General features: G+C 35.9%; 1 protein-coding gene across 3 annotated transcripts in view; it reads left to right on the top strand.

The window, feature by feature from the left end:
• The window catches only part of PSME4 (proteasome activator subunit 4), a 71,996-nt gene that overhangs the window by 33,665 nt on the left and 20,430 nt on the right, over positions 1–17,901 (top strand). For all 3 annotated transcript variants that reach the window (XM_075035341.1, XM_075035339.1, XM_075035340.1), the window contains 10 exons: positions 802–959; positions 3,104–3,199; positions 12,156–12,211; positions 13,317–13,373; positions 13,557–13,612; positions 13,691–13,789; positions 14,289–14,351; positions 14,514–14,609; positions 15,450–15,581; positions 17,075–17,284. In XM_075035341.1, coding sequence (XP_074891442.1) covers positions 802–959; positions 3,104–3,199; positions 12,156–12,211; positions 13,317–13,373; positions 13,557–13,612; positions 13,691–13,789; positions 14,289–14,351; positions 14,514–14,609; positions 15,450–15,581; positions 17,075–17,284 — 1,023 coding nt within the window. The remainder of the gene's footprint in view (positions 1–801; positions 960–3,103; positions 3,200–12,155; positions 12,212–13,316; positions 13,374–13,556; positions 13,613–13,690; positions 13,790–14,288; positions 14,352–14,513; positions 14,610–15,449; positions 15,582–17,074; positions 17,285–17,901) is intronic.

Below are 17,901 nucleotides of genomic sequence, written 5' to 3'. Positions count from 1 at the left end.
TACATTGAGTAAGTGCATTGCTGCAGTTCTTCGTACTTTTTGTCCAGTCAGATCAGTCAGGCATTTTAAGAACAGATGGTGAAGTTTCAAAATATAAAATTACCATGTAAAACTGGACAAAGACAGGAAATGGAAAGTGAAGACAGCAAAGGCCTATCTATTAATACAGTCCTAAGCATGGATTTCATGTTTGAATATGAATTAGTAATAAATATTGAGTTTTCTCTTCAAAATACTCAAGTGGCATTGATTCTATAGCAAGTCTGAGCTCTTTGTAAGTCAAAATATAAAAAGTTGTCTTTGTTATGGGATGACCTAGCATTGTATGGAAAGTCCAACTTAAAATTTAGCTTTCTTTTTTTATTTTTAAAATGAAAGTACAAAGTTTCCTGATTGTGGTTCAAAACTGAAAAGAAGTATTATTAAATGGGCTAGCTTCTTTATGTTCTCTATAGGACTGTCAAAAGTCGCAGTTGTACTTAAGAATATTCCTGAATTTGTGTTCAGCCAAAGGAATAATAAAGTTATATCTCAGTTAGATGAGTACAGTCCTTTTCCTTTTAGGCCTTTCAGGTATGTGTTATTTTCCAGGTACATGTAGACTTTATAGTAGCTGTGGGATTTCTATTTGGTTTTATTGTGGTTTTGTTTTTTTTTTTTCCTGGAATTATCAGGATAACCGCTTTACAGCAGTAACTAGTTCATGTGTTTGGGATTTTTTAGTAATATTAAATGCTAATTTTTTTAAAAGACAATTTGCTACATAGTTTGATTAATAAGAAATGTCTTTATTTACTATAGGACTGGGGTAAACCAGGTGACCTGTGGAACTTGGATATCCAGTGGCATGTTCCTTCACCTGAGGAAATAAACTTTGCTTTTTATTTGCTGGATACTTTTCTTCAGCCTGAGCTCACCAAACTAGAGCACTATGCAACTGGAAAACTAGAAATGTCCAGGTTAGTGGTGATATGTAATATGGAGAAGGTGCATTTATCCACTCACATCTGTTTTAAGTAGTTATTGCCAATTGTACTGGCACTACAAAAATTGAGGAGTAAAATACTATGTTACACTGTCTTCGATATTATTCCAAGATTTCCAAGATTTTAAACCTTAAGAGTACATGTAGCTTGGAAGTGCATTTCATAAAATGGATAACATTATTTTGAACAGAAAAGCTCTTAAAAAAAAAAAAAAATCATAAAACACTTTATGTTGCTATAAGGATTTCTCTGTTCCAGAATATTTTAAATACGTACTACAAATTACATTTCCATTTAACTGTAGTCAGCAATAAAAAAGCTCTTCCTCTAGACTCTTACCTTGTTGTTTTGGCACAACCATTTGTATTACTAAGCTATGAAGTGGAACACAGAACTGATTTGGCTTGGAAATCTGCCTCTCTCTGCTTCCTTCCTACGACTAAATGGATTCAGTACATAGTGTGTCCCTGAAAAAAGTGGCAGTGTTGAAACTGAGGAGGTAATGCAGAGTCAGTGGCATAACAAAGGAATGGAGGCAAGAATACTGTTGCCCAATCTTGTTAAACTCTGTTAGCGTGAAACAGTGGCTTCATAAGGATAGTTTCCTAAGCACAAGATAATAATGAGTTTAGTATGTACTAAAGCATTTATAAGTATCAAATAGCTAAAGCTGTTCACAAGCATTAAATCTCGAACATTCTTTATTTCTCATGTTAAACCTTTGTGTCCTTGAACCTATATATACTTCAGTTGATGTTCATAGCACGTGATGTCATACCTCGTGCTGTAAAGCGCAGCCCTATGTGAAACAGGGCATGGTGTATCGGACTTCTAAATATTTTTCTGTCTGACCAAGTTCCCACATTTTTTTATCTGAAAAAGACAATATATGCTTGACAAGTCAATGCCACCAAACTGCAATCAGAAAGTATACTTGGACTAAAAGAAGAAAGGATATGCTTCCTATTTAAGTCTGGTTTATTTGTATGTTTATTTCTTTTGTGGTTTTCTTTCCTCTTTGACAGCTTGTATGTAAAGCTGTTAATTTGTAAAGGAATTCGACTTTGATTTGGTCAAGGCTTCCCTGTGCTACCTAACAGAAATAAATGGTGGTGATTTGGGAGAATATGGCCAAGTGCATGAATTGCAAATTAAATTGGATGGCAAGATAGCAAAGTGGCAAGAGTAGAGAATACCATTAGTTGCTGAGGGAGTAACAGGTGTGAATAAATGGGATAGTAGATGAGCCTGCAAGTGGTTTGAATTGCAGTATTCTTAGAGCTTGAATTCTTGTCAAATTTTTTTTCCAGTATTCCACTAAGTAATAATTGGAAATCAAATTTTTTTTATACATTTAGGAGTTTCAGAGTAACATTTTCTATTACAAAAGATAAAATGAAAAATTCTAACAGCCTTTGTTGAACACATGCATTTAGAGAGTTGATAAGTAATGCATGAGTACTAAGCTATTGGGTTAAGGAACCTCTTAAGAGGGTTGAAAGGAATTTTTTTACAAATCAGAGCTGCGTTCCACAAAGACAAGAACAAAGGGCAAAATTTGTAACTATACTAAAGGCTACTGCTTTAGATGAGATAGCTTTAAAAACAATTCCTTCTCTAAAGAAACACAGAAAAAAATTGTTCACATTGTTGCATTATAATTTATCTTCAGACTGTAAAAAAAGTAACTTATAAAGAAAGTATTCCCTCATCCTGTTCATGGTGGAAAGGACTCTTCTTGGCCTTGGGGTGAGGAGTTATTTCATGGGTTTTATCTGAGATTAGATAAAATTCTTCAGAACAATTTTTGGGGGTAAAGCTGTCTGTTTTGAGGTTAGTTTATCTCATTATACTGAAGTTATTTTCACAGTTTCAGAATATAAAATCTCCAAAGCAAGTTTTTCAGAAAATAAAGTTGGATGTTGAAGTTCTGTAACAGAATTAGGTTGGATCAAAAAAGCACAGCTTGATTTCTGTAGTGCTCCCTCTCTTGTTTAGAACTGATATAGCTAAAGAAAAAAGCTTTTATAAAACTTCACAAAAAGAGATATGTTTTATCATTTCTGTATTTTCAAGCATTTAACAGATAAGTAATCAGGTTTTTTTCTTTGTTTAAGAGATGATGTGCAGCAGTGTCTTGCTATAGTGCATAACTGCTTGATTGGTTCTGGGAACGTTCTGCCTCCTCTAAAAGGAGAAAGGGTGGCTCATCTGTAAGTAGAATTTATTTTAATATCACAAATTTTCTTAGCAATTATATTACTTCATACTGGTTTTTAGTGCTTTCTTATTGCTATTGTCACAGGACTGTTTCTAGTGGCTATTTTTAAGGAACTCTTATACTAGTATAAAGATACAGAAATTTGAAATAGTGACTTATATAAACATTAGAGTACTTAAAGCATGAAAGAATTTTAAGTCCTTTTTTCCGTGCAAGACACTGAAAATGTTTAAAAAAGGTAGGTGATGGCACTGCGTTGCTGATGCTACTTCATGTAAAGGAAATGGAAGCTAGACATTTACTCATGTGTTTCCCCTCCTCTTAAAGAAGCTTTCAAACCATAGTGCACTGCCACCTTACTAATGTTCCTGTCACCCTGAATGAGTAAAGTCATAAACATTCTGAACTTAACTTCTTGCAGGCTGTCTTCTCATATTAAAATAGGAAGTAAGTCCCATTTGAATGCTCAGACCCCTGTGAATAATGTCAGAGCAGAACCTGGCTGCTGATGCCAGCATACAGTAGAACTCTAGCAACAACGCTTGAGTAAACTTTCATTTTGGAAGTAATAGGAACTTTCTGTTCCGTTACAGTAGTTCAGGCTTTAAAACGGACTATTTCTTAATAGATGGGATTGCTGCTTTAGGTTTGATTTCTTTGAGAAAGTATGTTGAAATATTAATGTTAGAGTCAATTATGAGCTTGATCTCAGTATTCCTGTTGTTATAGATCACCTTTAAAATATGGAGGCTTTCAGTTAAGCTTATGGCTGCAGTCTGTATTTGGTGACTATATGGTCATTAGAGATTTTTTTGCCAAAGTACCAGCTACTAAAAGTGCCAAGGAGCATTGATGCAGTCTCAAACACCTTACTTCAGGTGCCTAACTTTTGTGAGCAGCTTGTACAGTGGGAGAGGCTCCTCTTGAGAACATCTGTTAAGCCGGGGAGCTTTGCAGAAGCCATCTTTTGCCATTGACTATGGAAGAAATTCAAGGAACTAATCTTTTAGTTAAAGAGGCAGTGCAGGATATTCAGGCTGATTATCTGTAAGGACTCCAGCACCTTTCAGGAGGCATTGACTGTTCCTGTACCATCAATGTGCTGCTGGTCCATATTGGGAAAATGTGGGAGCGTGTTAGCATTACTGCTTGATTCAGTCTGAATCCTGCCCTGGTGTCTGTTAGGCAGCAAGCACTAGACGCTTGCAATTCACGTGACTCATGGGTTCAAGGACAGTTTCTGGTGTTGGTCCTTCAAAAGAGAAGGATTTGTTGTTCTTGAACTTCAAAATACAAGGCTGTCTTGGCCCAAAAAGTCTTTAATGCCACCACCAAAAAAAAAAAAAAAATTGTAGCTGTAGTAATCTATTAATCAAGGAAGAAACACCTGTGTAAGAGTAAGCAGTTTTGTACCCTTGTCTAGGCTATCTGATTGTCAATAACTGAAGCTTCATTTGGTTGAAGAACCTCACCACCTGTGAAGAAGAGTGAATTGCAGCTGTTGTTAGAATGTGTTCGTGTAGACTCTCTCTGGTTTTGTTTTGGTGTGGGGTGTTTAGAATCATCTTTTTATATTGTTGGGCAAGGTCTGTGAATTCTTAATGTACAGATTAAGACATTAGCCTATAATCAACTTCTAAATTACTTGTATACTTTATGGCAGATTTGCTTCATTCTATTAGTTATCTGTGCTGCCTTATTAAATATAGCCAATTTACATGAGAACATGCTGAAATCAATTTGTTACTAAAGAAATCACATCAGACTTGTCTTGCATAATCTGAATTTCGGAACTCAATAGTTCATTCTACTAAATGTCTGCAGAGCTTCAGAATCCATCATTATCTAGTTTTGGACAGACTTTATGCATATTGATGAAACATCTTCTGCCCACTGTGAGCAGGTCTTACATCCAAACTTTGTTTACATTGCTTTTTAAAAACATAATTAAAGCAATTTATCTTTTCAGTGACTTTACACAGGACTCTGGAATTTGCCCACTGAAGTTGAATGAATTTGGTTTAAGTAAGCTTTAGTTCTTATTCTTTGTATGATTTGGGTTATCACAAACGGAACACAGATTTTTAACGAAGGAGACAATTTGAGGGAAGTAGAGTGCATTTGTGCACAGTGGATTGTACTTTGGCCTAGTAAGGTGGACTAAATGCTTAAGGAGATCCTGTTGCACTTGATATCAGATAAATGTTAGATCCCTGTCAGTTTATTCAACTTACTTAGCAAGAAGAGTTATAAAGGACAATATCAATTTAGCATCTTGAGATGAGGCTGAGTTCATCCATCCAGGACAGATGGTGTTTGTTCTAGTGATGCTTCTTACAAAATGCATATTCTGTTTTAATGGGTTACTGTATGTAAGCAAGGATCGCAGAAGGGATTTACACCAAGAAGGAAGATGTTCTCTCCTCTGCCTTAACTCCCTCAGCTTCCTTCCCAAAGAAATAACTGGAATATTTGTAATGAGGGAGATATCTTTTGATTTAAGCAGTATGAAACAGCTTCCTGTGAATACTACTTTCTATCCTGTATGTCCATAAAATTACATCCAGTTTGAATGTAGGAGGTGTCTCCTGATGAGCTTGCTATTAAAACAGAAAAAAAATTTGATTTTAATTGTTATTGTATTGTGAGTTTCTGGGGTTTTTTTTATAAGATAGCAGTTTACATTCCCAAGCCTGTTCCCGTTATATATAGTGGGAAGGCCCATAAAGCACTCGGATTTGAAACTGAAGGGCTTTTATTGAAAGTGACTAAGTCAGTTACCCAGAACACCCTTATTTTACATACTGAGTATTCACAGTTAGTACTTGCCACTAGTGGTGATCATATTCACTGTCCTAAAGTGGTAGTATAGGAATGTTTTTGAATGCAGGTATTGGTAAATGGCTTGATGCATTTCAGTTAAAAGAATTCTACATGTATACCTCTAAAACAAACTGGCACATGCGATTTTTTTGTCACATACCTCCTATGCCACTTAACTCGAATGAACCATAGCTGATCACACACTGTGTAGTACAGCATTGTTATTTGTGCTGGCTGTAAAGTAGAGCTGACTAGGTGTAACTGCTAGATTTTCTTTCATCTTGATGGTTAAGGATACCTGAAGAGTCTTGCCAAGACAGACAGATGATGAGTATTTGTTCCTTTGTAATCCTCTAGGCTGCTCACTTATTGAAAGGAAAGTGACATAGATGGGGGAGAGCTTGGAGCTATGTAAATTGAACCTCAGCAGAAGAAATATGTGCCTAGAATGAACTTTAAAACTTTGTGTGTTGCGGGATGATGAACTAGATGTGATGGTTCAGTTCATACTGTGAACTCTACCTGCCTGCAGGCTGCTCCTGCCACCAATAGGGAAGACTAATTACGAAAATTATATATTGACCGTATGTCACAGATATCACAAGCTGGCCAAATGCTTATTTCATTATTCGTTGTCATAATTGACCTGTGTTGTTGCATAAAATTCCTATGCATGAGATGTGAGGTTTGGGGGGTTTTTTGGATGGTTGGATTTTAAATCACAGTATTAAATAAATGTGGCAGTCTTCTAGAGGAATGAGAATATGACAAGAGATATGAGCACTGTTTTGGGAGAAGAAAATGAGTGAATCTGGATTGAAGTTCTAAACCTTTCTGCTTTATAATAAATTGCAGAGATGAATGCATGAGACTGCTTCCACTAACATGGTAACTATTTGCTGTTTGGTGTTTTGTTGTTACTGTAATTCTTTTGAAGTTACTTCTACAGTAGGAGAATAGAGCTGTTGCAAATATAAGGCCTCTCCACTGGTGTGGAGACTACTACATTTTACTGTAGTAGTACTTTGAACCGAGGATTCTGGTTTTTTTGTTTATAGATGGTGTATTACAATTCATCAACATTGATGATACATTCCATTGATAATACATTCCATTATTTATGGAAATAATGTTTAAAAGTCTGTTGCACTGTTCACTTACAGAAACTTTTCATCTTGAAAAGTTTTGTGGGAAGTCACTTGGTACATTTCTTTGGACTTTTACAGGTTTTTTTTGTTCCTCAGTGTCAAACATCTGAGAGTACCCAATAATTTCAAAATGTCTTTCTTAATTTCTTCTTGTTAACATTAGTCTGTTCTGTGTCTCAGCAGTTTGTGTTTATTTTATTTATTAACTATTGAAAATAGATTTGCTTCTTGAATAGTCAATATATAAAGTTTTTCTGTTGTGTGTTGGTTTTTTAAATTTTTATTTGTTGTTTGATAAAGCTGAAACTGAATAAGATTCCCCAGCATTGGTCTTGTATGTTCTCCTTGTTAGACAAAATCAAGTTGTGCCCTTATTTTCATGGCTTAATAAATACTGGTTAGAGTAAAGGTTTCAGACTTCTGTTAATGTAGAAGTGTCTATATTGGCCTAAGCCTTCTTGAATCTCCTGTCAATCTAGGTTAATGTTTTCATGTTGATTCATTAGTTTCTCTTATTCCCTTTTTTTAATTGTTTGATGACTGGTAGTCTTCAAACTGAAAAGTGATATATTTAGTACAGAAAACACACTGTTAAATTGACCAACACTTGATTTGGGTATGCTCAGTATACCCAAAAGTATACACTTTGTGTTCGTGTGTGTGTGCATCCACACACTCGGTATACACGTCAGCATAGCTGTTGTGAAGTGCTTGAAGAGTGATTTCCTTGTTTAGTGAAGCTGAGCATAAATGGTTTAGGTTTCATAATGCTCCAACTTCTTTGGAGACCAAGCAGTTCTTATGTGTACTTTGTGATATTTTTTTTTTCTTCCCAATTTTGGGAGCAAAATTCTCATTTGTGTTTTACATGAATGACAAATAATTTATATCCTTCTGAAAAACCCATCATAGCTTATGCTATTTTAAATGCTTAGTGTTACTGTGAATGTTTCATACATGAGCAGGTGTTTAGGGAGGAGACAGACAATTCAGTAGAAAAATTATGCACATTCTGTGCACAAATAAACTGTGTAGTTGAAACTTGTCAGAACTGAAAAGAATAGTTAAATTTCAGTAGGAAATAGAACTTTACTAAGTGGCACTTGGTGTTGACCTTTTATTTTTTAGTCTGTAAGTAGCAAGGAATTTAAACTTCATATGTTCTGGAGATTGAATGAATATTCTTCTCAAGTGCCATGCGTAACAAATTAATAGAAAACTATTTCATGACTCAATAGTGTGTATTTATATTATTATTCCACATAGTGTTCTTCATCTGTAGTAGAGATGCCATTAATTTCAGATGTGTTCTGTGAATTACTTTTTTAATGCAAAATGGATAGTTACAAGGGGAAGGGGAAAAAAGGAGTTGAGGCTGCCAGAGGTTGTGAGGACTTATCCTTTATAATGGCAGTAGTTTTTTGTGGCTGAATTACGGTGTTCAAAGCCATAGTCAGAGTTGTGATGAATTATCCTGATATAGTTGGGGAAAAATGAATACAGAATTTTTTCAGTGCCTGCAGAAATACAATATAATGGTTGCTCTGCCACACGAGGTGTGTGCAGGTATACATAATGTTTCTGTTCATGCAGCCTACCCTTTTTCTTGAGGGGCCACTGTAATTGTAAGTGATATCAATGTCCTTTTGTTATAATGACTCTAATGGTCTGCAAATAAAGATTATTTCAAATGCAGACAGTGTAAAGCTCTCTAAGGTTGAAAAATCTTTCACTGGTGTTCAGCTGAGTTCTCTTTCGCTTCGCTTCCCTTCCTTGCAGCCTACTTATTAACGAGGTAACACTAAGCAGTTGATTTAGGGAAGTAAAACCAGGGTTACTCAGAGAACATCCAGTTTTTGTCTCCCTCTTAAATACAGCTTGGTTAGTTAGGATGCAGTATTGCTCTGCTCTTGCTACAGACATTGGTAGGAACTTTCTTAATGTCCTTTCACTGAAGGTGTTCAGACTGCAGGTCAAGGATAAGACCGCTTCTTTTAAATGTGTAAGGATGTGATACCGTATGCTGAGGGGCAGGGCTAGCTAACCTTTCTTGGCATCTCCAGGAAACTTCCCAGCTCTGCTGGGGGAGCTGCACACAGAAAAGGAAACAGTTACTCCTCCACGGTGAGTAACCCTGTTTTCTCCTTGTTCACCTTCCGACTGTTGTCTCTTAATCTCTTATGTCAAAATAGGTTGATGCAGCCCTTGATCTAGGCCTTAATGTGGCATGGGGTTTTTTTGCAATTAGAAAAACTTCCTCTGCAATTGGTTCAGTGGAGTGATGCTAGAAGTTATTTGTATCAGAAAAGCTGTATACAATTGCTGAACTGTATTTATATACTGAGGAGAATATTTACACAGAGACTTGAATAAAGTGCTCTGTAAAATGTCTGGAAGTTGAAAAACTTAGTGCATCAATTTTTCTCAAATAAATATGCTTTAGTTTTTGTACTGTGGCAAATAGGGGAGTGAATTCTTCAAAGTTCTTTTTAATTGGGATTTCTGTTCCAGCTGTGACTTTGGATACTCTTTGTTCATAAGTTTTCTTGGCAGTTTGTGTTGAAAACTGTTGATAGAGAAGGAAGCACAGTATTATTTATATATTGCATGAGACATTGTCATGAAAGTCTTGTATCAGTATTGACTGAAGTTAAGAAAAACACTTTATGCCTCTTCCTTTTGTGTGTTCAAAGTAAAACACAGTTTTCTCTGGCTCAGTGGCTGACACTTACAATGCTGAATATTACTAGCATGGATCTTAGTTTGTGGGCCAGCTATAAAACTTTGTTGGTTTTGAACATAAAGTAGCCTTGTTGAAATAAATGGTTCTGCCTGCGGAGTAATGTCATGGTGCGTGTAAGGACTATACCAGGCTAGTTCTTGATTACTGGATGCTATGTGTTGAGTTGTTACTCCTGGTTTGCTCAGGAACCTGAAGTGTAGAGAGAGCTTGGAATGTTTTTTTTCCTTTGTTTTAAATATTAGAGATTTGGTTCAGAACTTGCCTGGCTGGCAAAGAACAGTTGAATGCATTTTTCTGGGAGTGGGAAGGAAGCATGAAGATTTGTAATTTTTCTGTAGACTACCTGAGGGAAAACTGGGAAATTGCACTTTAATTTTCCTTGCCTTGTAGGTAGGAAAGCCTTATTTGAACTTAATTTGTGTTTAAGGGTAAAAATACATTAAATTACTGTAGAAAATATTACTATGAACTCATTTACCTATCAACATATCCAGCATCCTGTACAAAAAAAAAAAAAGTAATTGCTTAATGTCTAGCTGCCTGAGATTTGTTGGATTTATCTGTTACCTTCTTTTTTTAAGAAGTAATAGTATTTGGGGTGGGAAGGTTCACACACACACACCCCCACACCCACACCTCAAATGTTAATTGTAGAAATAACCCCTCTCTGTACTTTCCCACCTGGAAAGATCTGATCTTGGAGAAATACATAGCAAACACTTTCAAAGACAATCATGTAGATTATTCTAAAAGAGTAAGTGTGTGAGACCATAGAAACTTTATATTTATTTATTCAGGACCAAGGTACTGGATTGATGTTGGATATTTTGGAAATTGTATTAGTGGCCAAGTTGTACCTTAAGCACCTATGCCAGTGCTGAGTTTTTGGGGGGGGGAAAAAGTGGGAAGACTTTTGGAATGGCTTATTTTCCAGTTAACCTGGCACTACAAGAAATACAATGAGGAAAATGAAATTAAGACTTCACTTGATGTTCAAATCAATTAAGAAAAAACCATTTCAGTTTGACTTTTTTTGGTGTAGATGTGACTGTTACAAGGGTTGCAAAGTCAGTTTACCTAATTTTTGGTTGCAAGTTTTCTTCCTTCATCTAATCAGCACAATAATTGTAGCGCTCATGTTTTAATGTGTTCACTTATACAGGAGAAACATGACCCTTATTTCTGGTTCTGACAGATAGAAGTTTGCCATTGCTTGAAATCTGAAAATTTATTTTAGTATCTCATAGCACATGCTCAGATATTGAATCTAGAGTTTTCTGGTGTGTTATTTAGCATTTGTAATAGGAGTAGATTCACATTGCTTCAGTTAGCTTTGTTCTGATTATACTGTCAATGCAATTTTATGTGAAGATAATTTTTATACAGATTACTTGCTGATACTATTTGTTTAATATAATACACTGGTGCATTTTGTCCTTGAAAGCTTGAATTTGTCAATCTTAATGTTTTAGGGGATAAGACTGTAGGTTTTAAAAAAAAAAAAAAACAACAAACTAAAACCATATAACCAAAATACATCCCCGCCCTGCCAAAAGACCTGGGTGTATGTAGGGTATGTTCTTATGTCTTTTAAATTCATTGGCATGTGATAACTGAGTCTGTATTTTTTTTGCATGGTTGCATAAAAGCAAATCCACAAAGACTAAGAATTCACTTTTTTAAAAAATATTTTGGATGGATAAGTTTGACCCAAATCCTGGAAGAAGCATGGCTTTATTTTCTTGGTATGGTTATTAACAGTGAACTTCATGCAGCAAGAAGTAGGATTTCTGTAGATAATGGGTGCATTACTTTATAAAGATAGGACCAAGGTCAGAAAACCTTTATTGGCTTAACTTGTCAGGAAAGGATTCTGCCTCAGCAGTCAAATTCACCTGTCTTTCCTAGACTAAGGCGATGAGGAGCCATGCTTGTTTTGATGAGTGTGTTCATAGGTTTCACAATGAGACCAAATCTCTGGCTGTTTAACAGAACTGACGAGGTTCTGGTTCAAGGTGGTGTCTTTATGGTGTACTTGTCTCTAAAAAACAGTCTGGCCCATAGGTATGGTTGATTTATAAACGTTAGAACTGAGGCATACTATTAGTAAATCCAAACATCTTTGGCGCTACTGGCATGAAATTTAACTTGTTAAAATGAATTAAATGTCAATGAAATTCACATAGTCAATGATTTCCGTAATGCATAGTAATACTTGGTTTGTTTTCATGCAGGGTCCCAAGTCTGGTGTCTTTGGAAGAGACAAAACTGTACACTGGTGTTGAATATGGTAAGTAGGTCCTAATTCTGTTCAGACAGGTTGTAAGTGTTGTTTTCTTTTTTTTTTTTTACTGCTGTAAAAACAGTAGGTTCTTTTTGAGACCATAATTCTGATTCTTCTCATTAGATGGGCTTTTTTGGCCAACACAGGTGTTCTTGTGTACACACATTTTCATCTTCAGTGTTGGTATACAAGATACAAATCTGCTGCAGTAATATGGCTGGGAATGGGAGCTCAGGTCCAGCCCTCCGGTCAGAATGGTTTGGGTCCTTGTACTTCTGTGCAAATGAGGGGTGCAGAAAGCAACACCCGTCACCCAAGGACTGCACTTGAGAGACGGAACCAAGGCATAACCTGTTAAAGGCTGTGACAGCTCCATTAGAAGAAAATTGCGTTTTTCAGGCTTTGTGTGTATTCTTCACTATCTTCCAAATGAAGATAGGCTATTTAAATAGGGTAGTGAGACACACAGTGACTGCTATCAGACTATTAAATAGTTTTAGGTGCTTTAATGCCTCCTCTAAAATCTGGTCTGTTACTTTGCAAGTGGTGAGTTTGTAGCCATATAACACGTAACAGAGAATGGGCGTTTATTTAGTGGTCTTCTGCAGCAATTAAGATTTTTCTGCTTTAAAACTTTCCAAGGAGACTGCTTGTATCATTGACCCTTCTTTCTTCTGCATTTTTTGTTGTTTAAGTTGGGAATGTCTGTTCCCCAACTTGTATTGAAGGGGAGTAAGTCCCCAGTTTTTTGCTGGCTTTGTCACCTGATAGGTAAAATCTGTATTCTGTTGACTTTCTTCTTTACCCTGCTTACTCTGTTACTCATTTTTCATATGCTAAATAATCTGCCTCAGTCTGTGGTTAGAAATGAAGCCAACTGTCAAGGCAGATAAATAAGATTATATACCTATAGAAACCATACTGTTGACTTGATAAACCAAAGAAGGCCCTATGAGAGTGGTGTCCTTAGATATAACGAGGTGGTTATTTTTATAATAGGCCATACTGCCAATTCTGAATAGTCTGCTCTGGCTTTCCACTGTTTTACTTACCTATAAATTGCTTTTTATGGTACTGTATAATAAAGAAGAAATATTTCATTTTTTTGTAGATTTATCAAGAGAGAATTATCGAGAAACAATTGCAAGGGTTACAAGGAAATTGCTGCGTAAGTTTAACCACTCCTATCTAAAAAGTACTGTGTTGTGCTTTTAAGTATAATTTTATAGATGAGGAACTTGTTTTGTCTGCCTATAATTCTTAAATTCAAGCTTTATAGAAATAAAATTATTGTTTAATTTTTAAAGCTCTCTTCCTGTCTGATAATAAATTATTTTTCTTCCAATTGCAGGCTATATACTTGATAATTCGGAAGATGATACCAAGTCTTTATTTCTAATAATAAAGGTATACTTATAATTTGTACTACTTAAGATTACTTGTTTTGCAAAATAATCACTCTTTGTCATGTTTTTCTTTTTACAGATTATTAGTGATGTTTTACAGTTCCAAGGATCTCACAAGCATGAGTTTGATTCACGATGGAAAAGCTTTAATCTAGTGAAAAAGTCAATGGAGAACAGGGTCAGTGATTTTTCTTTGTAGAACTTAGGTGAGGGATGGAAATAGTTCCTAATTTTCAGAAGGACTTTTTTCATGTTTTTGTTATTGTCCTAATCAGTTTTCATAATTTTGAAATCTAATTCCTTTGTAAGAATATTGTTTTGCAGTGCTTTTGTACTTTTATTTGGAAATCTTATGAGCAAATAGCTTAGCATTTCTGAACTGTAGTAACCCTCAGTTTGCATATATTCTTGGACCAAAGTCTGAGATTTGGCATGATGCTCCATTCTGGTCCTTGTTAACTGAGAAATTTCTGTGACCAGAGCTTCATTTTGCTTACAGAGTAATAGGCAAATAAAAAAACTTTACCAGGGCAAAATAATCAAGGTTGTCTTTCAAGAAGAATTTCTACGTGAAATTTGCCTGTTTCTAGATGAAAAAGAGTACATGGGGAATTCAGTCAGTACAAATTGCTAATATGAATACTGAAATCTAAACCCAATTGTGCATTTGTTTACAGCTTCAAGGAAAGAAACAGCATATCAGAGCTTTGCTGATAGACAGAGTTATGTTGCAGCATGAGGTAATACTTTCACTTAAATCTTCACTAACCACTTTACCTGAAAAGCTGATCTGTTACATTGTCATTTAGCAAAAGGTGCAGTAATCCTGCACTAGTGTTTCTCTTACATGTGTGAAATGTAAAAACAATCTGTCCTTTATTTGTGTTTTCTATGCAATTTAGCTGAGAACACTGACGATGGAAGGCTGTGAATATAAAACTTCCCACCAGGAGATGATCAGAGATCTTTTGTGTTTGTCCACAAGTTCATATGGTCAGGTAAGGAACAACCCCTTTTAAACTGAAATATATGGAGTTTTTTGTTGATCTTTTCAAGTTATGTTTTCAGGGCCTTCGCTTTTCGATTTGTTTCCATGGCAACATGAAATATTTACTTATTTCATTTGCCTTAGTTGCCAGTTTTGAAATAGGTTTTGCTTTAAGCCCCTTCTTTGTCAAATAGAGGACTTAACTGAGTGGAGAGGCTGCCAACTTAGGGTACAAATTTTAAATTTTTTGAGGGACTTAATTCTAAGTTTCTAAAAACAATAATTCAATTAAAATTAATAAAAATATACCAGATCGAGGTTTTTAGATGTGATTATATGATTCATGATACTATTTGAAAAGCTAAGTCTACTTTTAGGTAGTAGCTATGATGGCATCCTAGTTCTTAAAAATACACAAAACAAGCGTGCTGATAGTTGGATTGTGAACTCTTTGCCCAGTGGGAACTCCATGTGTATATGTAAGTTCAGATCCATCCACATGTCTACAGGCTCTTTAGAGTAACACTAACTGCATCTGTTATTCTAGCTGTTTGCTTTTCAAATTGTCTTAAAAACACATTGACTGGTTTTGGCAGCATAAAGAATTTTCTTGGACTTTGTAGCTGTTCTCAAGTAAATGCTAGAAACAAAAAGTAACTTTTTATAAACAACTGTCAACAAGGGTGAGGGGAAGCATGCTATTTACAACCTTCTACAAATAGTTTTGTTTCTGTGCACAAATACCTCATGTAAACTCTGTGCATAAGTAACTGAAATGGGTAAGGGTGTTATTTTTGTATAGTATATTTTTGATTCAGAAGACTTTCTAATAATGTCTCTCTTCCCACAGGTCAGAAGTAAAGCTCAGCAAGCATTTTTCACAGCTTTGGGAACGTACAATTTTTGTTGCAGAGATATCATTCCCTTGGTTTTGGAGTTCTTGCGTCCAGACCGGCAAGATGTCACTCAGAAGCAATTTAAAGTACAGTCTCATTAACTTTTTCATGTCTGTCTTTTGAAAGTGTTTTTGTAGGAGAATTTTTAATGGTGAAAGCAGGATTTACTTGTTTATTGGTGTGACTCTTGATATTTTCACGGCATATAGTTTATGCATGACTAGTGTAAGTAATTATTTGGATTAGGATCAGATCAGTTGTCAAGAGAAATTTTGTGTTTATATATGTTCCTCATTTCATTGTGTATTTGGATATTACGAAAATGTTAACACTTAAATTATGAAATGGAAATTGAGAAGCTATAGTCCAAGGTGGTAAAACTCATTAAGCTGTTCTGTCAGCTGTAGCAGTACAAGAAAATAGCGTGAACTGGACAAAAAGTTGATCACCCAAAAAAGTTATACTAAATCAGGTGGGTTTTGTTATGAAGTGGTGGATAATTGCTGATGCTGTCAGGCCTAGAAATGGTGCTGACTCAGTGATGCCAGGATGCAACCTATTTGTCCAGGTGTTTGAATGCATCACACTCACCTCCTTCGTCTGCACCCCCCTCAGTCCTCCTGGCCACAGAGGCAAGTTGGACTCTTGTCCTATGGTCAGAATAACAGCTATGGTTTACTATCCTGCTCCAGCTCCCTGACAGGGGCTATCAGACAGCACATGATTACTTTGTTTGCATATCCTATTATCCCTTTTCTTGTTTCTTATTATTTTTTTCTGCCATCCTTGTACCTCCCTTTCTCTGTCCCTGTCTCTTTCCAGATACACAACCCACGCCTAGTTAATTTTTCCCAAATGGTCCCAGTTTTGCTACACTTAGAGCATTTGCTACCATACCTGAATTTGGTATTTCTGATATTGCTACCAGGCAGTCTTAGCCTATATGATATTACTGATGTGGTTACCTAGGCAGTGTTTTTCTTGTGAGACTCTGCTCTCCAAAAGGTCCCCAAGGTTTCCTTTCACATTTCCCCATAACTACCACTTAATCACCCGTGAAATCCAACCCCCCTTTGTTTCACTGTGTGTAACTCGTCAGCTTCTCACACAATCACCTGTCATGTTCACCAGTTTGTTGTGTCCTGTCCAGTAGTTACCCACATCCTGTTCAGTTGGTGTCATTTCAGATGCCTAGTTAACAGCATTATTATTTGCCTGCAGCCCAAACATGAATAAGTTCACAGAAAGGCCAGGTGTGGTACTTGATCACTGAATAATCTCCCTTATAATTTAATTCAGAAATCAGCCGTTCTGTGGATAAATTAATTGGCAGGACTTCCAATCTTATTAAAACGGCTCTTTAGCATGAAGAGGATTCTGTGAAAAATCTTCAGTATTTTGACAATGAGGCCACGTAGCTGAATGTTTATGGTACATTTTAATGATTTGGTAATGTGAAGATTAATTTTTATTCTGTGTGGGTGCATGCTTATGTAGATAGATATCACTTACGTGGATAGATAGCACTTATATATGAACAATGCTTTAGTTTTCTAAAATTAGATCTTTCATTTTACAGGGTGCCTTATATTGTCTACTTGGAAATCACAGTGGAGTATGTTTGGCAAATCTTCATGATTGGGATTGTATTGCACAGACGTGGCCAGCAATTGTTTCTTCTGGTCTTAGCAAAGCTATGTCCTTGGAAAAACCGTCCATAGTTAGACTCTTTGATGACCTAGCAGAAAAAATCCATAGGCAGTATGAAACAATTGGATTGGATTTTGCAGTAAGTGACAGATTGCTTGGTATTAATGTCTTGGATTCTGAGAGCATTTGATTACGTAAATGCTTGAGACTCATGTATATTGTTGGAGTTAGTGTTAGCATTCTGCTTTCTGTTATGGAGGAATGTAGACATGTATTCTTGAGACCAAAGTAACAGAGCTTCCTGTAATACTATTGGAATTTGTAACTTTTTGTTAACCTCTAAGGAAGCCTGTTACACAAGGGAAGTTTAAGTTGCCTCTCAGTGTTAATTAGCATGGGTCATGCTGATCAGGTATGAAGATGTGTGTTGGTAGGACAATGTCATCAAATTAACATTGTCAGTATTTGTAGTGTCATCCCACTGTGCTAACACACATCACTCATTACACAACTGCCTCTTGCCTAATTAGTGGGATAAATGGCATGGTACTTTAAAGAATGAGTGCTAATCAATAAAAATATTTTTTTAAACCATTTTCATGCTTAATGAAATACTAAAGTTTGTCTTTACCTTTATTTTAAAATAGAATAAAACATGTACTTCGAGAGATAATTCTGCTGTGTGAGCACAACAGCTGTCTTCCCTGCTTCTTCACAGACTTGTCTATGTAGACAGGAAATTCTGCACTCTGCTAA

This window comes from Buteo buteo, chromosome 9 (assembly GCF_964188355.1).
Source record: "Buteo buteo chromosome 9, bButBut1.hap1.1, whole genome shotgun sequence".
NCBI lineage: Eukaryota > Metazoa > Chordata > Aves > Accipitriformes > Accipitridae > Buteo > Buteo buteo.
The sequence above is the reverse complement of the archived record's forward strand: the minus strand, read 5'-3'. Positions and strand labels throughout refer to the sequence as shown.